Source organism: Gymnoscopelus braueri, assembly GCF_963280865.1.
Source record: "Gymnoscopelus braueri genome assembly, chromosome: 1".
Taxonomy (NCBI): Eukaryota; Metazoa; Chordata; class Actinopteri; order Myctophiformes; family Myctophidae; genus Gymnoscopelus; species Gymnoscopelus braueri.
Window position 1 is genome coordinate 51,237,950 of NC_137603.1, and position 26,011 is coordinate 51,263,960.

At 42.0% G+C, this 26,011-nt stretch overlaps 1 protein-coding gene across 1 annotated transcript in view; it reads right to left on the reverse strand.

The window, feature by feature from the left end:
- Nucleotides 1-9,952: 9,952 nt before the first annotated feature.
- Nucleotides 9,953-26,011, reverse strand: part of tent4b (terminal nucleotidyltransferase 4B) — a 53,320-nt gene continuing 37,261 nt past the window's right edge. Inside the window, exons 3-12 of the mRNA XM_080415873.1 lie at nt 22,609-22,655; nt 20,432-20,552; nt 18,772-18,879; nt 17,527-17,655; nt 16,147-16,360; nt 15,222-15,348; nt 14,442-14,548; nt 13,310-13,539; nt 12,786-12,935; nt 9,953-12,048 (exon numbers count right to left, since the gene is read on the reverse strand). Coding sequence (XP_080271999.1) covers nt 11,878-12,048; nt 12,786-12,935; nt 13,310-13,539; nt 14,442-14,548; nt 15,222-15,348; nt 16,147-16,360; nt 17,527-17,655; nt 18,772-18,879; nt 20,432-20,552; nt 22,609-22,655 — 1,404 coding nt within the window. The 3' untranslated portion in view covers nt 9,953-11,877. The remainder of the gene's footprint in view (nt 12,049-12,785; nt 12,936-13,309; nt 13,540-14,441; nt 14,549-15,221; nt 15,349-16,146; nt 16,361-17,526; nt 17,656-18,771; nt 18,880-20,431; nt 20,553-22,608; nt 22,656-26,011) is intronic.

Genomic DNA, 26,011 nt, shown 5'->3' on the forward strand with positions numbered 1-26,011 from the left:
ACCGATTTATTATCAAAAGATATATATTTTTATATATACGAGTCCAGTGGCGGCCTTTGCTATGTTTCACCCGTTTCAAACGGGCCTCGAACCTCAGGGGGCCCTGGACTCGCATCCCAGTCCGGACTCGCATCCCAGTCCGGGGCCCGCCTCCGGCTGGCCGACGTCCAAGAATTTCATGCAAGAATTGAATAAACATTATTCAGCCTCTACACCACTAGTTGGCAGCAGCAGGTGGAAGTGCAAATAGTCTAATGAATTTAGTTTGAAAATGCATCATTATGGATTATGGAAGCAAACCAACTTCAGTCCACAATTTGGGGGGGGGGGGGGGGGGCATATGGGGGCCTCATATTAGCTCTTGAAACGGGCCCCCGGATCACTAAGGCCCACACACACAAGCACGCACCCCACCAACAACAGAGAGACCCTGTCCGGATGCACCGAACTGTGAAATCAAACGAATCATCAACAGCCGCGACCACGACAGTCCGGTCCCATCATGCCGGCACAAATGTCACAGTCAGCAACACAATAGATAATTGGGTAGTGATGGCAGAACGTGTCACTGTTATTTGTTGGGAGGCTGTGAGGCCAGCTTGCACTGACCCACTGAAGATCAGTCACCAGAGATTAAAAGGCATAGGATGTTTACATCAATGGTTCTCAAAGTGGGGTCAGTGGACCCCCAGGGGTCCCTAGCTAAATGATAGATAGGCCTAGTTAGGAACCAAATGAAACCTTATGGGTCTGTAACTCTCTGAGTTAAATTAACATTGATATTACAATATAAATCGGGGTCCCAGAGATAGAAATGCCATTAAATGGGGGTCCGTACCCTAATGCCTGTCAAACTGGGGGTCCTTGAAATTAAAATGGTTGAGAATCACTGCTAGAGCCACAAAAATCTTCTCTTGTGGGGGGTCCCTGGCATATCTTTTCTAATGGGGGTCCGCGTGCTAATAAGTGTCAATTTGGGGGTCCTTGACATGAAAAGGTTTGAGAACCACTGGTTTACATAACAAAAACTTTTTTTAAACCATAATTTCCCTCTATACCTGCATCAGCCACCAAACAAACTGTTTGTTTTGATAGCCCCAACCCCGCTCATAATTCCGGCATCCCATTATTCAGACCATTAGGTTAGTGTGAGGTTAGGGTTAGAGTTACAGTACGTTTTAACAGCGGGCGACTCTCGGGCGATCGCCGGGCGACATCGTCCAAAAGATAAAGAAAATCCATCTTTCATCGCCCCCCCGCCCACTTCGCCCTATCGCCAGTAGTTGCCGGCTCTCATAGACATATAATGCACTTCCGGAAAATACTATCCTGAATCGCCCGCTGTTAAAACGCACCGTTAGGGTTAGTTATAATGTGTGCCAGTCGGACCAACGGGACGTCGGAATAATGACATGGCACCCCAAAAACATCCCTGTCTTGTAGCAGGTTGAGACCACTGCTGTATATGGTTCATCTACGCAACTCCAGAGTGAACAGCAACATGGGAGCAATCAGTACAGTGCTGCTACAGTACAGAACAGAACATTTTTTATCTAAGCCCTTCTGTGTGTTTGCACATTTTTCTAACTTCTGCTCTTTAAGAATGTCAGTAAAAGGGAGATCTGTTTACATTACAAACCACAAAAGCCATTAGGCCCTGATTTCCTGGAGCAACAATACGTCAGCACAACAGTGCAAGCTTTTAGTTTCCCTGGTCGATCTATAGAGTGCTCTCTCTGTGTTCCTTCGGGGAGATGTGATATTGACATGAAACCCTTGTTGCTGAGATATAGGAACTACAGTTAAGCCTTTACCAGGCCAACACTTCCAACGACAAAGTGACATACATCTCATTCCAAACAGCTGCTAACCAGTGTTACCAGATTTTGCAAGAGAAACAAGCAACCAGGTCTACGAAAACAATGACTATGGGCTACATCATGAGCACTTTAAACCTATATGCATCGGCTATTTGAAAATCTACGAGCCGATCTACAAGCTCACAACGTGTCGCGATGCGTTGTGAGCTTGTAGATCTGCTATTTACAAACAAATCTTGAAAAACATATTTTTCAAAATATTTGAACAACACAAATCTGGTACGGGGGTCCCTGGAACAAAGTATTTTTAGATGGGGGGTGTCCGTGGATAAATCCATATTAATTTGGGGGCCCTTGCCATGCAAATGTTTGAGTGAACCACTGGTTTAAACAACATTAGGAAACAAGACCAAATAAGCAACTACATTTTACAAACAAGCCCAAAAACTTGCAACCCACAACTACCAATAATTTACAAGCAACTTCACAGAAAAACAAGCCCAAAGATGTTTATAATAAGCAGACATGGCAACACTGCTGCTAACAGCTACGGACACATTCAATTCCCCAAGGGTGTCCATACTAGAAATGTCACTTTGTTGTGAGCAAACATGCAAAGCTTAACTTCAATTATGTTTAATGACCGAGCTTTTATTTTAAGTCAGGATTGCTCAGCAGTATATGAGAATAGATCACTTCCCCCCCCCCCCCTCCTCTCTAGGGGGTTGGTTATCTCTAGTTTTGGAATTCAACCTCCCCCAGTTTGTAAGTTGACATCATGGAACAGTACAACCCTTGTCCCGACCAGGACCGGACTGAGGCACTGTTATCACTAACCCATTAGTGAGACAGGGCCGGACAGTGCAAAACCAGCCAGACAGACAGGGAAGCAGGCCCACATCAAAGGAATATTAGGGGGGAAGGTTCTTGACATGAAAACGTTTGAGAACCACTGTTTTCAACAACATATACACAACTATACACTTTAGAAACAACCCCCCCCCCCCCAAATATATATATATATTTTGGTTATAATAAGCAGACTTGGCAACACTGTGGTTCTCAGGGCAGCGATGAATGATGACCCTCTTTTGATTTCTTTATCATCTGAAAACAACGATTTCCTGCCCTGGAACTTAAGACATGTCGCTTAAAGGCTTAGTTGTAAAGAAAACCTTTTCACTGACAACAAAAAACAACAACAACACTAGCCCTAGAATGTCTGTGATATTACATCCATTTCATGTTGTAATATCAAAACGGAATATTGGGAAGAAAGAGAGTTGGGAAGAAAGAGAGTACCAGCAGCCAGCAAACTACAAGCAGCGAGACAGCTGGCCTGACAGCATCAGTCACCACACCAGTCTTGAGAGAGTAGGCAGAAGGTAGCACATGGAATAAAGCAAAGATAAAATCTCATGACTGAACCGTAAATCCCGATCTGAGATTTTTGAAAAAGGAGCACACACACTATACTGTAGCACAGATTGAGGCTTTTACCTTTGCTTTTATGAAATATCTGAGACCGTGGAAGATGCTGAACATGTATTATATATTGCTATTTTGACCACTTCAAATACTCTTTTTAATCTTAAAGTAACTACTAACTGAAAATAGCAGATCTACAAGCTCACAACAGGTCGCAGCGCGACGTGTTGTGAGCTTGTAGATCGGCTATTTTCGGTGCGCAACAAACTTCCATAGATGCTGGCTTCTATGGAATTCAAATGGTGACTGAGAACTTTAATCAATGGGTAGCAACAGTGAGCACGGTTGAGTTATTAATTATCAGAAGGTCAAAGTATCCTATACTTTATATAGTGATCACAGTCCACTGGACAAAGCAATGCTTGTGATTACGGTTTTCAGGGTCACAGTGGAGTACTTTCAGCCTTCCTGAATCATATAGACCTTATGTATAAGGAAGGAGATAATGCAGACCTTGGACGGAGGAAGTGCAAACCTATAGTTGCCCCCCCAACGCACACACACACGCACACACACACACAGTACAGCCCTTCTCTCCGGAGGGGCACCAATAAAAACAACACTTAACCCATTAAGACCGGGAATGCATCCGTTTCATTTTCAGATTTCTTTGGCTATTCAAAAAATTGCTCACAGCATATTTTTTTCATGAAAATTGGTGCAAATCTTTGAATATATATATTTATTTATTTTTATTATTTAACATTTGTAACTCAATGCTTCTGGGGATTCTACAAATGTCTTAAAAAAAAAACTTATATTGCTATAATATCAGTGGTTGTCAAACTTTTTTCATGTCAAGAACCACCCAAAATTATATGTATTTGTCCGTGGACCACCACAGAAGCAAAGATTTGAGTTAAAAAATTATATATTCAAAGATTTGCAAACATTTTCACGCTATGAAATATTGCGCTATGAGCTTGTATATCTGCTATTTTTGAATAGCCAAAGAAATCTAAAGTGACACAGATGCGTTCCCGGATTGAATGGGTTAAAGAATGTTAATGTTACACAGAACTGGCAGAGCAGCAAAGAGAGGTCTTGTGATTTGACCAAATATCTACAATGAGGTGAGGGGTCAGTAATGATGTACAGTACAGTATGTGTGTAGCCTAGGTCAGTGGTTCTCTAACTTCTTCTCATTTCAAGGACCCCCAGTTGACTATGCAGCATAGGGCCATGGACCCCCGCCATAACTCTTGAGAGTGTGCAAATGGAACCAAATGGACCCGTAATAAGGGTCCATTATTTAGTTCCATTCGCAAACTCTCAAGAGTCGTTTAGCTGAGGACCCCCTGGAACCCTCTCAAGAAGGACCCCTGGGGGTCCCCGGACCCCATTTGGTATGATGGTACAGCAATTTATCAGCAGTCCAGTCTCAGTCTTGACATGAAAACGTTTGAGAACCACTGGTTTAAACAACATAAGCAAACTGTAGAAACAACCCCCACTACCAATATTTCACATATAATAAGCAGACTTGGCAACACTGTGGTGCTGGGAAGTGATGAATGATGCAAGACCGTCTTTTGATTTCTTTATCATTAAAAAAAAAAAAAACGATTTCCTGCCCTGGAACTCGTTTAAAGGCTTATTAAGGAAAACCTTTCACTGACAAGAAAAAAAAACAAGAACACTAGCCTTAGAATGTCTGTGATATTACATTTCATGTATTCCTGGAAAACATGAAATATATGTAATCTCACAGACATTCTAGGGCTGCAACAAACACACGTGGACGCGTGTGGACATCATTGATAGATACACACGTGTGTTGAGGTTGTCGGTTTGTGTTCACACCAAATTCAAGTCTATAAAGTTGAATATGAGTCACAAACTTAATTCTCAGTTGATAGACTGAATCACTGAATTACTATATATTTGGCCTTAATGCTCGATCGGTTAACGCCGACATGCTACAGCACAGTAAATCTCCACCAACATTTCAATAACAATAACAAAAACGGCGTCAAAGTGTCAAAAGTCAACGACAAATGATGAGCAGTTTAACGCAGCAGCAGCAGCAGCAGCAGCAGCAGCCAGATGAACACTGCTACACAGCAGAGAAGAACTTCACTGTTTCACTGAAGAGCAGTGGTGTAAAGTAACTAAGTACATGTACTCAAGTACTGCACTTAAGTAGAATGTTGAGGTATTTTTTTTACTTTAATGGGGTACTTCCAATTTTCAATATGTTTAATTCTTCTCCACTACACATCTCAGATTCTCATAGGAAAATACTATACTTTTACTCCACAATACATTAACCACTACTACATTTCGGCCTTTTGAAAATAGCCGATTATTTTCAAAAGATCTTTATACATTTTATACATTTGAAAACTTGTGAGATGGGACATTCTGCATAATGAGTACTTTCTACTTTTGGTAAGTACATTTTTATACCAATACTTTTGTACTTTTACTCAAAAATTAATTCCAGACTTTTACTTGTAACAGAGTATTTTTTACATTGCTTGATACTTTTACTTAATTAAAAAATGGGAGTACTTTTTCCGCCACTGCTGAAGAGAACACAATACACCTTTACACAGTGGTTACATTGTCCAATGCATTTCAAGCCTCTAAATAAATCGTTCTTCTTCAACACGACGGTAGAGACTAGAGAACAACATGCATGTGATGGTTTCACTGAACAGAACACATCACTACACCATAGGCAATATATGGTTGTGAATAGGAATAGCCTACTGTAATGGGCTAATGGCAATACAGTAAAAAATTAAAACAGTAGCCGTGTCACCCTTCAAAAGTGCCAAAAGTGTCTACTAATGCACATGTGGATTTAAACACACATGTGGATTAGAGACACAAAATAGCCGACGCTTATTTCCATTGTGGTTCCACTATATGAGACAATAACACCCAACAGACTAAACAAACAGCCATAAAACACTAAAATAGCAGGACATTCAGACGCCTCTGAACAATCTTTCTTTTTTCTCAACGCAAGCTGTAGTGTTAGACTGTTAAGAGGTTTCACTGAAAAGGGGAAGGAGGAGAAGAAAATAAAATCATACCTACACACGCCTTAGACAAACACTTTGGAATCGAACTGATGTGTATTTATTATTAAAGCTAATTGTTCACTTCTTACCTTATTTTATAACAATCACACAAACACACACGTCCAGGGAAGCAGATCGAAGTTGAGACGCCGTTTGAATGCTGGTATTTATATTAGCCTATGTGATGTTTGACTTGAGCTGCTGCCTGTGAACAGCTTCTGTCTGTGCGCGGAGCTGCAGTTCCACAACCACTCACACGCGCGCGCACACACACACACTCACTCACACACTCACTCACTCACTCACTCACACACCGTGGTTTCAGTGTGTATTTCCAGCAGTACAAAACAGTACAACTAGTGTCTCTGAGAAGTTGTCCGTCTCACACCTGTTGCGTCAAGACAGGCGACGTTACAGTTGTACATCCGGTCGGCGGATTTCTCCCTACATAATAATAATTTAAAATAAATAAATAATACCTAGGAACAAAGTGCTCCTCAGAGCGCAAGTCTCCGCCAGGTCAGGTATGTTATTGTGGGCCATGTAATGTTCGGAACTCACCAATCAGGATGGAATATGAAAAATCTGACAGATCCATCTTGACTAGATAATGTGTACCGATTTGCGTGATGTTTGGACAAAATTTGGAGGAGTAATATAAAAAAAAATGTTTTGCAAAAGTCAGCCTCCTGGTGGCACTGTAATAGGGCTATGTTAAAAGGGTGGCATTTGTTCCTTAACATAATGCGAATGTGCGTTCAAAGTCTCACCGCAATTGGGCGCTGCATTCATGATTTGGGCATTTTGTTCAAAATGGGCCACTGCTGCAAATTTTAGATGTGATTCTTTGCCAATCAGGATGGAATATGAAAAATCTAACAGATCCGTCTTGATCACATGACTAGAGATCATGTGTACCGTTTTGCGTGAAATTTGGATACAATCTAAGTGAGTAATATTCAAAAATGTGTTTTATAAGTCGGCCTCCTGCTCCTGGTGGCGCTATGAAAGGCAGATGTGAAGAAAAAAAATAAAAATCTTTTAATAGCAGATCTACAAGCTCACTGTCACAACACATCGCATCACGATGCTTTGTGAGCTTGAAGATCGGCTTTTTTCAAATAGCCAATGTATAGGCTATATAGGGTTAAAGTGGTTTAACTGATTTTGAGGCTATATTACACTAATAGTGCTTGGGACCCCCTGGAACACCACTTTGAGAACCACTGCTTTAAACGACCGAGTGCTCAACAATAATTAGTATTATATACTATTTTTTATCAACTCATAGTTGTTATAACGACCACAGTGATCCCTTGAGTAAGTCACAGAATTTGATAGGCCATCTTATAAAGGACTGTATTATTCTGTAGGTACTGCTGGCTCCTGTGACTGTCGCAAGTAGTATGGCTGTTTGGGGCTGAGGCGAGCGGCTCAGCCAATTATGAGATCCTATGGGAGCTAGGTATAGCTCTATCTCAAGTCTCTAGAGATTACCGTAACATTGCACGGAACGAGTGCACTTCATTCCGTGGATAGCCGCCTCGGAACTCCCGAATTGCGTGCATATGTACGGCGAGTCCCACGGTGGGCGTAACCAGTCGCAACCCGGAAAAACCCGGAAGCAGAGCAGTGCCCACAAAAAAAATTACGATTCTGTGCCTATCGGTACATAACTCAAACGGCGCTGAGTAGGCACAGGCGAACGTCCCACCGTTCAGGACGGCAACTCGGTCGCCTTAGCTCCCTCGGTGGTCCTTCACGGGGTGACAGTTCGCCTGTGACTGCGCACCTCCGAAATGGTTTTGTCACAAAGGGAGCGCCGTACATATGCACGCAATTCGGGAGTTCCGAGGCGGCTATCCACGGAATGAAGTGCACTCGTTCCGTACAATGTTACGGTAATCTCTGGAGATCGGGTTGATTTATCAAGGTGGTTATCTTACAGCTGGTCTGCTAGCCGCTCCGCTTTCCGCTGTACTTATAGGTACTAGCATATGGTGTCGTATGATCTTAGGGCAATGTCACACTGGCGTTGCGTCCTTAATCGGGACGATTATCCTATCGTCATCGTCGCCTTGGTAACAGTAGTGTTAACGTAGATTCTTGAAAAAACCTTGATCTGCCTACACCAGTGCTTCTCAAACCTTTTCAAGCCAAGGACCCCCAAATTGATGTATGTATTTGGCCACGGACCCCCATCTGAAAAGGTTTTTGTGCTTGTACCCATCCTATTTAGTTAGGAGTAGTGGACGCCATTAACATGGCACCCAGGTGGTTAGGGGTCATCCCTCTAACAATTCCAAAAAATATAAACACAAATTCAATCATACAAACAGTATTTCATGCATATTATTGTAGTGGATCTCAAAGTGAGGTCCCAAAGGTTCCAAATGGACCCTTACATGTCCGTAACTCTTGTGTACAAATGGAACCAATTTAATCCTAACGGGTCTTAACTCTGAGTGTGTACAAATGGAACCTTACGGGTCGATCAATCAAAGTCGATCTTATCTTACCACAGACAAATCACAGGATACAGTGATACAAGGTCCTAATATAAACAAGACTTTTGTGTTTCAAACACGCCAGGTTTAATTGTACTGTGGTTGTTTTTATTGCATGAATTGTAAATAGCTGCAGAGAAACAATTTGGATGAGTACAGTTTGGGTTTGAAAGAGAGATGATGACGGAACATTCTTGATGGCACTGTTGACATATTTCACCCTTTTGTCGTCCTTCACCCCCAGGCCCGCACTTATATACTGCATTTAGACCAAAAAAAAACAAAAACAGAATGGAAGGACTACCGCATCTTCTCTTAGCTCAATTCAACACCAGATAAGTAGTAGTAGTGCATTCATTCATTCATTCAACGTAAAAAAAAGAAAGAAAAATAAGTTGTCTAAACACAAAAGGAGTAGGCCGTGGTCATCCAGGTGACTGCGATAGTGAAAAGTGTAATAGCAGTTCTCGACTAATCATAATAGTAGTAATAGCAAAGTACAGTAATACATGTCCTAACTAGTAGGTACAGTAGGGCGGTAGGTAGTTATTGCTGTGGATATCTTGCGTGTTACGGACAGCAGAATATTTTTCTCAGAAGGGGGGGTGGCTGTTTGTGTGCTTTTGTGAGTATCCCGGCTGATAGCCAAGGAGAACACCACTTTACGTTTCGTTTGCTGTTGGGCAGAAACCTCTCATCTCCATATTTTAACTTTTAGCGTTTTCGTAACTTAACGCCCTTGATAGTCCTACAGCGTCACACAAAAGCATCAAAAGTAGCAGACCCGCAAGTTTAAAATGCAGCGCGAAGCGTCATGTTTCGAGCTTGTCGATCTGCTACTTTTGCCATTTTTTAAGTTGAATCCTGAAAAGTAACGGTTTTGGACATATGAGGTTTCCACCCGACAGAGAAGATTTGATCTGTTCCAAGTATGTATAACCTGGAGCATTTCACCCGAAAATGCTTCATCATTTCCACCTGAATATAATGATTTAAGAGATGAAATGTCCAAATGCAGTATACAGACGCAAACTTCAATGAAGGTTCAGACCTTGAGCAATGATGCCACCGACAGGTTAAGTTGCTGAACTGCAGTGAGAGTGAGAGGGGCATTGACAATACCTAAAGAAGTCATTTGATTTCTCCCTCTGGAAAACAAAGGAAGAGAAAACAGTTTTGTTTAAAACAAACCAAAAAAAAAACACTCAGCTCCCTTTTAAAGTAAGTAGACCAGCCACATATTAAAAAGAAAAAAACAGAGGGGGAAAAAAGGAGAAAAAAAACGGAAAATAAAGGAAAATTCTCCGTTATGACTTGTAAAATGGTCTCTCAACTTTTCAAAGTAACTTGGTCACTTCAACTATCACTGTAAAGAAAAGAAAAAAGAAAAAAAGGCAATGATATAATAACATAACGGCATCATTGTACGGTACATGAACCCCCCCCTCGCCGCCCTCCGATACCTCAACTTATCCTATCCCAAAGGACTTGAAGGATATAATGGGTTTCTAATGTTAATAACATATTCATACTATATTCATATAATTAATAAAAAAATAAATACATTTAACAGATACAAATGATTTTTTTTTGTAGTAGGTAAATTACCAAGGGAACAGATTAACCACCCACAGTCGGATTGTTTATACATATTTTTTTGTTTTTTTTTCAAGTGTAGGATTTTAATAAAATAATTATCACCCTTTACTAATTTGAACCTGCATTCATATAAAGCCACTAAACTGCTGTATGGCTGTGCTATTGAGCTGTGTGTGTATGAGAACAGTCTCTATCCAGTCATCTATCGGGCTGTGTGTGTGTGTGTGCGTGCGTGTGTGCGTGCGTGTGTGTGCGTGTTTGTAGCCCAGGTTATACTTTGTTGTATGATGGCGTCACGTGCGTGGAAAATAGGCGATCTACAAACTCGCAAACGCATTACATTCACAAGGCGTTTTGAGCTTGCAGATCGCCTACTTTTGGGGGTACGACACCACCATACAACAGAGCACAAATGAAGTGTGTGTGTGTACGCGCGCAATTAGCTCACTAATTAGCACACTCGTAGAGAGAGCAGCCGCGAATACAAATAGATGCTGATGATTCATGTTGGCAATGGAACCCCAAACCCTAAAACTCTTGGCTATACCAAAAAATGCAGGGCTCGGGAGCACAATGTGCACGTCGTCTACACGTATTGAATCGGTACAACCTGTAAAAAGTCATATGAAACAAGTAGTTTTTATGATTTTTGTCATTTTGTTGGGGTTTTTTGTAGTTTTTTTTGTAGCTCGTTTTGTCTTTTTTTGTACAAATCTTTGTATAATCTGTTTTAGACGTAACAAAAAAAAGACCACCCATCAACAAAAGAAAATTGTCATGCATAAGTTATATCCCCCAATCTTTCGGATTGCATTTTCAGGTTACCATCTAAAAAAAAAAAAAAAAACTGTGTACATTTGTTTTTTTTGTTCAACATAACATTTGCGTCAACATTTTTTTTTCCTTATTAATTTTTTTTGATCTTTTTTTTTCTTTTCTGTTCCTCTCTGTAATGTAGCCAGCAGTTCCGGGTATTGCTCCCACAGTCATGTCCAAAAAACACCATGTCCTGTCCCCTCCTGTTAACGCCAGGGGGGGCTACAAGATCCAAGATTATGTTAGGTGCTGTGTGTGTGGGGGGGGGGTCGCTCCCACCGTGAAGCGAAACGAGCCGTTCCATCCTTCATGACTTCAGTTCACGTCCAAAGAACTTCAGCTCTTCCATTTCCTACTTTTTTTTTTGCGTGTCATTTTTCTACTATAAAACGTTTGCATATGTGCCCCGCCCCTTTACACAAAGGCTCAAAAGAGAGAGAGACAAATAAAGATCCTTAATACTACTAACAACGTCCCAAAGGCAGTGGGACAGTCAGTCAGTCAGTTTACTCAGCAGCAGGGACAAGGAGAGGAGAGGAGCGGGGGGGCCGGAGCGGGTGGGTGGTTTTGGTTGTGGGAGGGGGGGTGGGGCGGAAGGGGAGGGTCTGCTGCCCCCTATCTACACAGGTCCTCGTGCGCTGCTGTGGCGTCTCGCTGATTTTTCCTCTTCTTGCCGTTGCCCTGGTGATGAGGCTTGTTGTTCTGATGGCTTGTTTTGGCGCTGGAGGACGAGGACCCCTGCTGGCCGTGGTGGATGTTCTTGTGATGAGAGCGAGACGGCCGGGCCTGGAGACAGAGAGACGCATGCAAAACACCATTAGATTAGCTTTGATTTCACGCTGATCGTCCCCGACACTATAGCATGACCTTGTTCACATCTGGGTTCAAATGTACAACTTAGGCATTTAGCAGACGCTCTTATCCAGAGTGACAGATCAGTGTTGATTTTGTCGACTAAAACTATGACGAAAAACGTTCGTCGACTACCTTTTTCCACTGACAAAAACTAAATAAAAACTAAGCTTTGGTGACTAAAACTGAGACTAAATATATTGACAATTTCGTAAAAAAATTAAAACTAGACTAAAATGTTAGGGAGTGACTAGTTGGGAAGAGATCCAGTAGAACTAAGACGTTTCTTAGGTCAAGTTTGGTTACGCTCAGGTGTTGCGCTCTGAAAATGTGTAAAATCTGCCATTACGATGCCATCGAGGCCCGCCAAAATACATTTTAGTCAACTAAATCAACTGTAGATTTAGTCGACTAAAATCTTATGATATTTAGTCGACTGAAACTAGACTAAAACTAAAACATTCCAGATGACTAAAATATGACTAAAACAAAATGGAATTTCATTCAAAAGACTATGACTAAAACTAAATAAAAATGTGCTGTCAAAATCAACACTGCATCAGATGCAGAGAGACAGTGTGGTGTGGTGTGTCAGTGAACTAGGATCATAGGTAAACCAAGAAAATGGGTGCTGGTCGTTTACTCGGAGCCATGGAGAGCCTGTACCGTACCTTGCCTCCCTTGTTGTTTCCTTGTGGAGTGCTTGTGGAGTGGCTCTGTGTTCTGTGGTTGCTCACGCCCCCTGTCTGCTCTCTGTGGCCACTGGAGGCCCGGCCAGACTGCTGCTGCTTGGCCGTCTTACAGGGGGTCCCGTCTGAGTCCTGGGGCGGGGGTAAAAATAATACAAAATTCAAGCTAACCGACAAGCTTAGACGACAATTCAAAAAGTATTCCTGTGTCAGAATTTGGGTGGGTTCGGAAAAATACGCAACGTGTGTGACACATTGAGAGCTTATAGATCAGCTATTTTCACTATTTCTTATGTTTTTTTAGGACATTTCTTTTAGCAAATTCATGAAATTCTCTTGATTTTCTTTTTATTCCTGAAAATGTTAGATTTCTTTTTAACTTTATGAAAATCTTTTGAAATTATAAAAAAGGGATATTTACTCGTGACCCATAAAGAATCGGTCCGCCACCCACAACCGTGGGTGGCAAAATAGTGCTCTACGTGGTATGTGGTGGTTGGACTGACCGCGTCACTGGAGCTGGACGCGGTGGAGGAGGAGGATGGCGACAGCGGGGAGGAGGAAGGGGAGGAGCGCAGCGAGGGAGACGGAGACGAGGAGTTGGAGGAGGTCTTGCTGCCGCGGGGGACGGGGGGCGGCAGCGCCACCACCTGGTCGTCGTTGTCGTTGTCGGGGACGTTGTTGTTGCACTCGTCCAGTTGTTGTTGCGGTTCCACCAGCAGGGTGACGTCGTTCCCTAGCGAAGGGGTGAGAGGGACAGATACAGAGTGTGACGCACAGGGACGTTTTATACAGAGAGTGACACACGGGCTGGGACGTTTTCCATCTTGAAGACAAAACCCTTGGAAACATAGATGGAGTATATGGTCGCTGTCGGACAGAAACCTCTTAACTCCATATTCCAACTTTCTGTGGGTTTTTCCCCCCGTAAATTAACGCCCTACTTGATCACACTACAGCAGATAGCAGATATGCAAGCTCGAAGCGCTCGAAGCAGCGCGTTTCGAGCTTGTCTATCTGCTACTTTTGCTGTTTTTGAATTGATCCCTGAAAAGTAACAGTGTTGGACGTATGAGGTTTCCACCGGACAGAGACGATATACACATCAGTGTTAAATTTGTCTACTAAAAACTATGGCGAAAAATGCTCGTCAACTAATTTTTTTTTACGGAAATAAATAAATAAAAACTAAGCTATGATGACTAAAAGTATGACTAAATATACTGACAGTTTCACCCACAAATTAAAAACTAGACCTACTACTACTACTACTACTACTATACTAACTTAGTGGAGAAGAGATTCAGTAGGAATAAGTAATTTTTATGCTTGGTTGCGAGCAGGTGTCGCGCTTCCGAAAATTGAACAAAACATTTAGAGATAGATGGGGTTCCGCGCTCCGTGGCCAAATACATATCTAAAAATGTTTTCTAAATCCTAGCAGTATGTTGCTATATCAGTGGTAGAACTTTTCCATGTCAAGGACCTGTATTTGGCCACGGACTTGATTTTTAAAAAAATAGCAGATCTACAAGCTCACAGCGTGGGTGCTATGAGCTTGCATATCTGCAATTTTTTGAATAGACAAAGATCTTAACGGATTCAGCTTGAATGAATGGAAGCAGGTGTGGAACTTACTGTTGAGAGGCACCTCTTTGTTCTGAGACTGGGGCCCCCACTGCTTTTTGATCCATTCCCTGTATTCGTCCACCTCCTGAGTCACCCGGATTATTCGCCCCAGTATACTGTGGATGCAACAAAGGGTAAGAGAGACATCTAGTGGCAGCAGGGCATCATGTCAACAGCTCCATGCAGGAGCAACATGTCCCTGCTTCATCTCTCTCTCAACTGGCAGGGCTGGAAGAAGTACTCAGATATTTTACTTAAGTAAAAGTAGCAATACCACTATTAAAATACTCTGTTACAAGTAAAAGGCCTGTGTTCAAAATGTTACTTGAGTAAAAGTACAAAAGTATTGGCATCAAAATATACTTAAAATACCAAAAGTAAAAGTACAAAAATGTTTAATATAGCAGATCTACAAGCTCACAACGTGTCGCATAGCGACGTGTTGTGAGCTTGTAGATCGGCTATTTTCAAATAGCCTATGTATTACATAGGGCTGAAGTGGTTAATGTATGTTTTATAATATAAGGATTTATATCTGCAAAGTAACTAGTAACTAAAGTTTTCAAATAATTGTAGTGGAGTAAAAGTATAATATTTTACTCTGAGATGTAGTGGAGTAGAAGTAAAAGTATGGAAAATTGGAAACACTCCACTAAAGTAAAAATACCTCAAAATTGTACTTAAGTAAATGTACTTAGTTACTTTTACACCACTGCAACTAAGGGGCCCTTGGCCTGAAAAACGTATACATCTATATGTGAGCAAATGATCCAGGACTTCTGGTCTTACCTCTCTGTGTCATTGTTGGGGTAGTACTTGGCGATGGGCGACACAGCGTGGCTGAGCACCACATAGGCGTAGTCGAATGCCTGCTTCACCTGCATGGCTCCGTACGAGCTCCGGCCCACATCGTTGTCTGGGGGAAAAAAACAATAAAAAGGATTTATTATGGATACGTGTCATTTGTTTCTTCTCTTTGTAAACATCCACGACCTACACCTCCCTCTCCCTGTTAAGAAATCCAGAACGTATAATAAATAAGCAATAAACAATGACCCACGCTTTCGAGATGTTCAAGTGGTCCAGAATTGGTTGAGAACTGCTGGACTAGGATAAAGCTTTTTTTTTCTTATTCTTTCCATGAAGTGAAATTTTTACATCTAAGACCTACTACTACACAGTACAGTTTTACAGTAATAGTCAATCACACTGGTTTACAGTAATAAAAAAACAAAACAAAAAACATCAGATTACACCAACGATGGTGTAAAAAGGAACCAATACACTTCTAAACCTTGGAGCATGTATTAAAGAAAATGATTTAAGTATAAGTATCAATACTGCAACATTAAAAAAAAGTCTGGTAATCAAAATTTACTTGAGTAAAAGTACAAAAGTAATGGCATCAAAATATACGTCAAGTACCAAAAGTAATCGTCATGCAGAATTTTTTTTAAATCCTTTGAAAATAGCAGATCTACAAGCTCACAACACGTCGCAACGCAGCTTGTAGATCGTCTATTTTCAAATAGCCAAATTATATAGGGCTGAAGTGGTTAATGTATGTTATGTAATAATAATCAAAATCTAGTAACTGAAGTTCTTGAGTAGTACAGTACTTGAGTGCATGTACTTAGTTACTTTACACCCACTGCTTGGAGCATGAGCCAGCGTGCTGGAGGACTTTATTATTCTTGTCCCTATAACTCCCTACCTGGCTGCAGCGGGTCCTCAATGTACAGCATGGACGGCCTGTATCCGTCCATCATGCTCTTCTGCACCTCGTCCTTGGCTACGTAGCAGCCGCCGTCCTTTATCCTGATGCCCGTCTTCAGGTAGTTGAAGTGTCGCCCGTACAGCTCGAAGAACTCGATGAGCAGCACCCCCATGTTGGTGTTGGGACTGCACACGTCCTCCCTGTAGTGGAGCTGCAGGGGGAGAGGTCACAGTGGCATTAATGATGATGATGATAAACTCTATTTCAGACACAATAGGTCCATATAAAAACAGAGATACAAAACAGACCATAACAACACAGAGATAGAGCCTGGGTACCAAGACTGTTTCAACAATTAACTTTTTGTTTTAACGACTTATGACGTGACGAGACATCGTCATAACGCCCTTTTTTATATATTATTTTAGTTTTTTCACACAGAACCAGAGATAACTCGATCCGAAGGTGTACTGTTCCATTCACTTCCTGGTTAACTTATTACTTAAAAATCCTGTATCTCGGCTCCGGTCTACTTTTTTTTTACTATGTATTTTTGGCCGAGACACGTTATTTTCAAAGGCGTATAAAAGCGAAGGTCGCGATGACATTTATTTTTCTTTCTCGGAAGCACAGTGAAACCCTCTGCGATTAGCAACCATCAGGGGATCGATCATACTGGAGATAAATATTCTGTGACTACTTCAAAAGGGTAAGAAAATCGCTGGCAGTGGGAGCACGCAGCCAGAAATAAGTCTGGCAGTGAAAGAGTTAACTGTTGCACCCCCAATACTGTTCATTATGTACTGTATCATATTACAGCACTCATGACACTGCCCTGCTCCAGTGGTGAAACGTCAAACATGTCCACCCTGCGTGGGACGGTGTTGTTTTCCGTCCAGTTCAAAGCTCAAGTGGTTTTATTTTTGGTCACATGCACGTACAGTACAGCTGGTAAGCAACAACTGCAGGCAACAACATTCTTGTTAGATTCCAAAGCTGTCCTCGGTGCGAATTCCGTACCCTCCTACGACCGCATGGTTTCTGACCACTATAACGCCTGTCTACCGCGGATGATGTTCCATCTCACTGCCAGCACCACTGATGCAGCAACTGAAGTTTCTCAGAAAACGGTTAGGCCCAATAACAACAGATACCGTACATTTTTCATTCCGTGCTCAATATGCCGACCGCCTGCTCCCGCCTACAGTAGAGTGAAAACATCCCGAGTACATTGTATTTGTGGGTTTTTTGGAACCCACGGGAAGACAACACAACTGCCATGAAGCCCATGCAAATGTAATTACGGGTGCAACGGTTAATTGAACTAGTCCCTTGACATGAAAAACTTTGAGAAGCACTGATGTAGTATTCTCTGACCTGTAGGAAGCTGACAGCCATGAGGAAGAGGCTGTAGGAGCCGATCCCACCGGTGAAAACTTCATTCAGGTCCCTCTGTAGCAGGAACTGCTTGAGCACCAACACCAGGTAAGGCAGCACAGGGTACTTCTACACAAACAAACGCACAACACACAATTTACAATGTAGACATTTAGCTAGACACTCTTTGTCCAGAGCGACTTACAATAAGTAAGGTAAACACATACATCAAATGCAGAGAGACAGTGTAGTGCCTCAGGAAACTAGGATCACAGGTAAACCAAGAACCTAGCATTATTCTAAACACTTACTTACATACTATCAAAATAATAATCTGTACCGTACATTGAAACTATAGGGTACCAGGTAAACAATGAACCTAGCATCGGTCTAAATAACCTGCTATCTAAATAACATTTTAACCATAGACACCGGCGACAACATCTCAGCACACAGGATAGACACTAAGCAGTACAAGGATCAGTACAGAAAGAATCTTGCAGAAAAAATAAACTACTACTTTAAGTAGTGAATTTAGAATGTTGGTTTAAAAACATTTCTATCTGCCTACACACACACACACACACACACACACAGTATATGGTTATATCACCCTCTAGTGGGAGAACCTGAGAGCACCACAGTCTATTATCTTAAGAGCGGACTAAAGACCTCCCTTTTTAACAAAGCTTCTTTTTTTTAAAGATACACTGGTTTTACCTCTAGGCTTTATGCCCTCATGTTTTAAATGCTTTGTTTCTGTTTCTTAGATCTTTTATAGTGGTGTGATGATTTTTTATGCAAATGCTTATTGTAGCACTTTGAGATTTACACAAATGTAAAGTGCATTATATATAAAATCCATTATTACTGAAAATGTAAGTATACCATGAAAGGTATGAGCAGGTTAGACGAAAGAATCGAATGTGTGAACTTTCAGTCCCGGACAGGGGGTGGATCCCATCTGGCCCAACCATCTTAACACTTAGCTTAAACTGACCACTTCACTTAATACAGCAGCCTATTGGCTGTCACCACAACGACCATGGTTATGTATTTGTAAGAAAGAGGACCATGGTTATGTCTTTGTAAGCAAGAGGACCATGGTTATGTCTTTGTAAGAAAGAGGACCGCGGTTATGTCTTTGTAAGCAAGAGGACCACGGTTATGTCTTTGTAAGCAAGATGACCATGGTTATGTCTTTGTAAGCAAGAGGAACACGGTTATGTCTCTGTGCTACTGTACCTCTTTGAACTCTTTGATGAGGCACGCCGCTTTGACGCCACTTTTCACATTGAAACTGATGTCAACTTTGACCTCAGTGAAGGAGTCTGTCAGCTTAATGATGGGCACCTGAAGACAGACAGATAGACAGACAGACAGACAGAGAAGAGAAGTGAGTGATGGTGGATGGGTTCAGGAGTCTTTCACAGCTTCATCAGTTCTGACTGAAATAATCCTCAAATAGTTTCACGCCAGTGTTGGACACCAAAAATAGCAGATCTACAAGCCCACAACGGCAACTCCTCCTAACTGAACCTGAATGTTTATCTAATTTCTAAGCATAACTTCCCAAATACTTTTGAACCACAAAAGAAAAAAACAATTTATCTTGTGAGGACCAGGACAATTGTCTTCACAATGTCTGCTTCTCAAATAGCACTTCTGGGGACATTTATTAATTATTGATTAATTGATTTTGCGCCCTCACAAGTATAGTACTAGAAGCACACACACACTCCAAATTTAGCAGCCTACAGAGATAAGGAGTCTTACAGAAAAACTGAAAGCTGGGGATGCAAAAAAAAGCTGATAAACAGGTGGTAGCTATTAACACATAACTAAGGTGCCATCAGGACATTGCAATTTATGTACATTGGATATGAATAAAATATCTAAATTTCGGGATATAAATATAAAAGACATGTGAGCTTGTAGATCTGCCAATTCCACAAATTCTTTGTAATCTTTTGAAAATGTATAAACATTTTTGAACATGGAAACAATAATGACAATACTGATGATAATGCAAAAATGTCTGAAAAAAAATCTGAAATTAATGCGAATAATAATTGTGACAGGCCTACACATACCCCCCCCCTCATGCACATCAGAATCCTATTTATTGTCATTGTATGTGAGCATTCAAAGAAATTATATTGCCACTTTATCACATAAAAGTGAAGTCCATAAAAGTAGTAGTATATATGTTACAGGGAAATTGGCATTCGTTGGGAAATTGGAAAGGTATGCTCGTTTTCAGGCGCGAGGCGGGGCTTTGATGCGAGGCGGAGGAGCGGTGAAAATAAAATGGATAATATGAGAGAAATATTCTATGACAGGTTGGATAATGAAGCGGTTAGCCAAACTGAGCAGAGCAGCGCTGTATTTTTAACTCGCGAGACGGTGATAATAGTTATTGTCCATGACGGAGGCGCGCCGACTCAGCAGACCTTGAGGCCGAGGAGGCACGCCCGAGCGCCTCCAGGCGCGAGTGCCCGCGCCGACCGGCCGATGGTCTGCTAGTCGACTCAGCGCCGTCCGAGTTGTAAACCGATAGGGAGAGAATAGATATTTTCATGGGTTACTATCCACGACACTCTATAATTAGTGTGCATGCGTGCGTGTGTGTGCGTGTGGGGGGGGGGGGGGGGGGCTCTAGTGTGGCTTGCATTGCCCTCTAGTGGTGGTTCTACAGAATTGCCTAGTAACAGGTGTGTTGATTACATAGACAGATTAACGTCACCAGTCGCAATCAAAGTGAATCGATAACAAAGGGGGAGCGAGGGGGGGGGGGTGAAAAAGAGCGCTCCTTTTTCAATTTCACTGGTTTTCCAATGTCCCTGTAACATATACATCGGCCATACGTAGTACGAGTCAATATTGCACGTAGTTTAACACATACCGTGGCTTTGTCCAGCACTTTGATGGAGTTCTCGTCCGCTACGTTCCTCTTGCGTAGCGCCTCCTCCAGCGTCCACAGAGGTAGGGTCTCCCACTTCCCAAACACCACCAGGTCTATGTCACTGAGAGAGGAGAGGAGGTGGGTGGGTCAGTCACACACAGTGGTGGAAAAAGTATTCAAAAGTACAAATTTATGAAGTACATTTTCAGAAATTGTCACGACATTTTCAAAAATAGTGAAAATAGCAGATCTAGATCGGTCATTTTCACTATACTAGGGGCTCGGGCTGCTACGCGGCCCTCACATCTAGAGTTCAGGCCGCTATGCGGTTACACCTCACACCTACGTCGCACTGCCGTACCGACCAATATGTCTGAGTCATAGTGTCGGGGCTTTGTCAAGAGTACCCGTTGTACCCGTCTGTCTGTCTCTGTTGTGCCCATACATGGAGATGTCCATTTGTCTCTTTTTTTCTTGTGGAGGTTGAGGAAAGTCCAACTATATCACCAGACTTTGGAAAATTTCTACCGCTGTTCCATTGAAAGTACTGTACCCTCACCTACTGTACACAGCTTGGTATGGAAACCATAAAGATATAAAGGTAGACGCCTCCTCTGAGGCGCCATATTGGAGGGGGCGTCACAGAAGGGGGCGTTCGGTAGGCCAATCAGAGGCAGGTGGGGGCGGGTCTTTTCGTAACCCAGCCCTTAACCCTTTAAGAGGCAGCCGCGCAGCAACTAGTCAGTTAGACGCGCTGTGATTGGCCAGTAGTCAATGCGCTGTGATTGCCCAGTAGTCACTTTGAGTGGCAGCGTGCCCCGATACAGGTCGCTCCAACCAACTGCAGCGGCCAATGAGGTATCTAGGTTTCTATATCTATGATGGAAACAGGCTCTATGCACAGCAGCCATATTGGAAAGACATTGGACCTCTTCCTTACTTCATAGTTGTTACCAATTATACCAAAGGAGGCTCTGTTCCATTCTGGACACACAGAGTCAGGGTGCTGATATTGTGCATGTTGGCTCACTAGTGGAAACACACAAATTGGGGTCAAGGGACCCTCATGGTTCCTTGAAGGGGTTCCAGATTAAGGGTGCGTAACTCTGAGTGTGTACAAATGGAAACAAATGGACCCGTTTAGTATCATTCATTAGCATCATTGGTAACACCTTGTTGAGGAAGTGGCCCAATTTTCTCTCCAAAAATGGCTATTGTGCATAGAGCCTTCTGTTCTGCTTTGGAACGGTCCGTTCCGTTCCCCCTGCAGAGGGGTGGTGAAGTGTATCATAGGCTCTTCATTAGCAACAATCCAGTCCATCTACAGTACCAACAAGGCTCTCAGTCTAAAAGGCTCTCAGCACCGTCAAGGACGCCTCTCACCCTAACAATGGCCTGTTCTGCCCCCTCTGCTCACAGAGGGCTACAGATGCCTCCAGACCATTTTGGACAGAAAAAGATTTTCGTGACTTTTTCTGCTTTACTGAACAATGGGATCTGCCAAAAAGACTGTGCCTCAGCCAGCCGTTGTCACAAACGCACCAGATTCAGAAACTGCCCCCCCCCCAGCTATTATTCTGTTGAACTCTAAATAGTCGTGTTGTGTTTCGTTGTACACTTGTGTCCATAAAATCATCCATCCATACACACACCCTAAAATCTGTAGTGTTAGTTTAATTATGAGAACGTAAAATCCTTAAACGGTGCGATAATCTCATTCTCCAGTCCTCAGTATGGTGTCAAGAGTCCACTAATCCAGGTGACGCGTCAGTGAGTATCGGCATTACTGTGTGTGTAAGTATGTGTGTATGTGTGTGTGTGTATGCATACAGTACATGCGGTAATGTGGCGGGGGTGTGACGGGAAAGAGTGTGTGGGGGTGTGTGTGTCTACGGCTTATGTGTGCATTGGGTGGGTGTTTATTAGGTAGGCTCAGTGAGTCTTTTAAATAAAAGGCTTCTTCTGTGGTGGATTAGCAGGTGCTATAATTATCAAGCCCTCTAAATCGGCGAAACAAAAGGCCAAACGGCCAGGCTTTCTCCACGGCAGAGAGTTTATGAGGGGCTCTTTTGTTGCGGTTCTACGGGACGGTTTGGTGCATCTGTGAGTTATGAGATTAACACCAGAACTGAGCGGTTATCTAAAAGCAGCCTGACGGCCTCACACACACAGCTTACCTCGTTGGCAGATATAAGCCCGTGCTGAAGCTTCCAAACACTTGGACCTGGAGAGAGAGAGAGAAAAACACACACATAGGTTTGTATTACCACACTTGTGAGGACAGCATTGACAATAGCTTTCAAATTGCATTGAAAATAACCGAAAAGTAGCCAAAAAAAAATCTGATCTACAAGCTCACAACGGTTGTAGATCAGCTATTTTTCGGTGCGTGACATTGCCGCACAACTTTAAGTATAACATTGGCAAAAAAAACTCTAACCCCTAACCTCTAAATTACAAATCCTAACCCCAAAAAAACCAAAACATTTTGGAACAAGCATTTCTTTCCTTATGAGGACCAGGAAAATGGTCCTTGTGATGTCTGTTTCTCAAATTCTACTATACTTGTGAGGATATGTGGTCCTTGTGAGGACATGTGGTATAGGTACACACACAGAGTTTAATTGATTCATCCAATTCTGCTGAATGAAATGCTAATTTACATCAATATTAAAAGAGGTTAACTAGGCATAATGGATATTTAAGGATGAATAACATAACAGATAACAGGCATAAAACACAAAGAAATTGGCAAATCATCTACAGTGTTCCCACGCAGAAAAGCAATTTAAGCGTGAGTGCCTGAGAGCATCGAATATGAGGAGGTTCTCTCCAAATGTCATCCCAAGGTTTAAATTAATTAATGTGGAGTGAGGCGGTAGTATGAGATCAGTCATTTAAAACAGACAACAGGGGTTTTCAAGGTGGGGTACGGGGACCCCCACGGGTCCTTGAGGGCTTTCCAAGGAGTTAATATAGCATCAAAATCAGTTCAACCTCTTTAACGATATATACATCGCCCATTTGACAATAGCCGATCTACAAGCTCTGCATTGTGTAGATCTGCTATTTTCAACAAATCTGGATTTTTTTTTGGGGAAATAATTAATATTTTTTTAAACCTTTTAACAAAACAAATCTTGTATGGGTCCCTGGCTAAAACAGACATATTAATTTGGGGGTCCTTGATATGAAAGTGTTTGAGAACCACTGATTATGTTAATAATCAATGGTAATAATTATGTTAATAATACAATATAACTTGGGGTGGCTCTCCTATTGAGACATTTAGATCCTGTGTCTATGTTGGACACGACCTTTGACACCATCCCGTGTCTGGTTTGATGCACATTTTGACCTGAAGGTCAAAATAAAAATTCTCCCCTGAGCAAGCAGGCCATTAGCTCAGTGGTAAAAAAAAAATCAGCATTTGCGCAGGTTTATTTTATTTGTATTCAATTACGTTCCATTTATAAGTTAAATGTTCTCAAATACAGACCATCAACTAGAAACTTTCAAATTGATTTTAAAAAGTTTGTTGGCCTAAGACCCAAAATCAGGATCAGCTATCTGGCAGCGGGTTGGCCTCTGAAACAAGAGGTTCTCGACCTTTTCTGGATCAGGGCCCACTTGAAAATCTATACAAGCGTTCGCGGTCCACCCATCTCACCACTTAACACGGCAGCCGAAGTTAAGTGGTCAGATGGGTGGACCGCTTCCAATTTCAGAGGCCTGGATCAATGTAACTAACAGCAGTGAAAACTCACATTTGAAGGTTTTTTCACACACACACACACACACACACACACACACACACACACACACACACACACACACACACACACACACACACACACACCCCCTCCCTAAGCAGTTCTATCGCTGGGAGTTTCGCTGTCATAAGAAACTCGTTCTTCGAGTTAACGCATCGGCATTATCGTTTGACAGACCAAAACTGTGCCATTTATTTATTAGGGAGGAACAAGACGGAACATGACACAGGCCCCTAGAAACAACTAGCTATTAAAACAGTCAGGAAATGAAAAGACAGAATTACTGTGTAATTTGCTGTTCTGCAGATCCTACATAGACTGTAGCACGCTGTTAGTTCTACAAGCTCACAACGCCTCGCGTTTGTAGATCTATTTAGATCTCGCGTTTGTAGAACTATTTTCACAATATTTATCTGTGGAACCGATTAAAACATAATATAACCCCTCAAACCCCTACAATTTCAAGTGCTTGTCAGGGTGGGGGGTCCCCAGTTCAAATATGATTTCATTATTACTATTATATATTATTATTTTGGTCACGGCCTGAAAAAGTTGAGAATGAGAACCACTGGGATAGAACACTGGTTCTCAAACCTTTTTATGTCAAGGACCCCCAAATTAATATGTATTTGGCGCAGACCCCCATCTGAAAAGGTTTTGGGACATTTTTTTTCAAGATTTGTTTTTAGAATATAATCTACAAGCTCGCTTAGGAACGTTTGTAGCCCCTTCAAGGACCACCTGGGGGGTCCCCAGACCCCACTTTGAGAACCATTGGAACTAACAGTATTCTAGTTCCCAATGAACGGAGTTGTGAACCACTGGCTTAACCACAAAAAAAAGTTATTTTTAGAATAGCCGATCTACAAGCGCATAATGTATGGCAGCGTGATGCGTTGTCAGTTGTAGATAAAAAAAATTGGTGTTCGGGAAACTCTGACTTCAACCAGTGGCAGTGGCTCACTGCTCTCTTTTAACTAAATCCTATAAGGCTGGTTTTCCTGCCCTCCTTTTCCCAGCATCCCCACTTCATTCAAGTGCACTGGTCCAGCGTACGACACAGAGAGAGGCCACAGAAATAGAGCCTTAAGCTGTAAACCTGCCTTTATTCCCCCTAAACCCTGCTGGGCCCCTTCCTCCTCCTCCTCTTCCTCCTCCAGCACTATGTTATCCCCTCAATCAGCTTATAGTCCCTGTGCATGTGACTGGGATAGAGTATGAATGAATGAATGAATGAATGAATGAATGAATGAATGAACACATGAACGAATGAATGAATGAATGAATGAATGAATGAATGAATGAATGAATGAATGAACGAACGAACGAACACATTTATGAATGAATGAATGAATGAATTAATGGGCTTAGTAGAACAAACTTTTTGCTGCTACTGGAGCTTTTACCGACATGTATCGTATTGTATGCATTACTGATGAATTGAGTACAATGGACCACAATTGAAACAAGCCCGCTGGGGCATTTTGTGTTATCCTTTTAGCATAACTTTTGACTGTAATGCATGTATAGTTAACAAACTTGTTAATAAAGTATTAAATCAATCAACCAAAATGAATGAATGGATGAATGAACGGAGGGATGAGTGAATGAATGAATGAAGTTAGTCTGAATATAAGGTCGACAGACATTTTGTCATAGTTGAAGTTTTAGTCAACGAAATTAACACTGCTCCACAGTAACCCCAATGTTCCAATGACAACACATCATCACAACGATAATTGCATGTTACAGTGTAAAAACATAACGTGTCGTGCAGATGCACTGATAGGGTGTGTAAATTAACCCA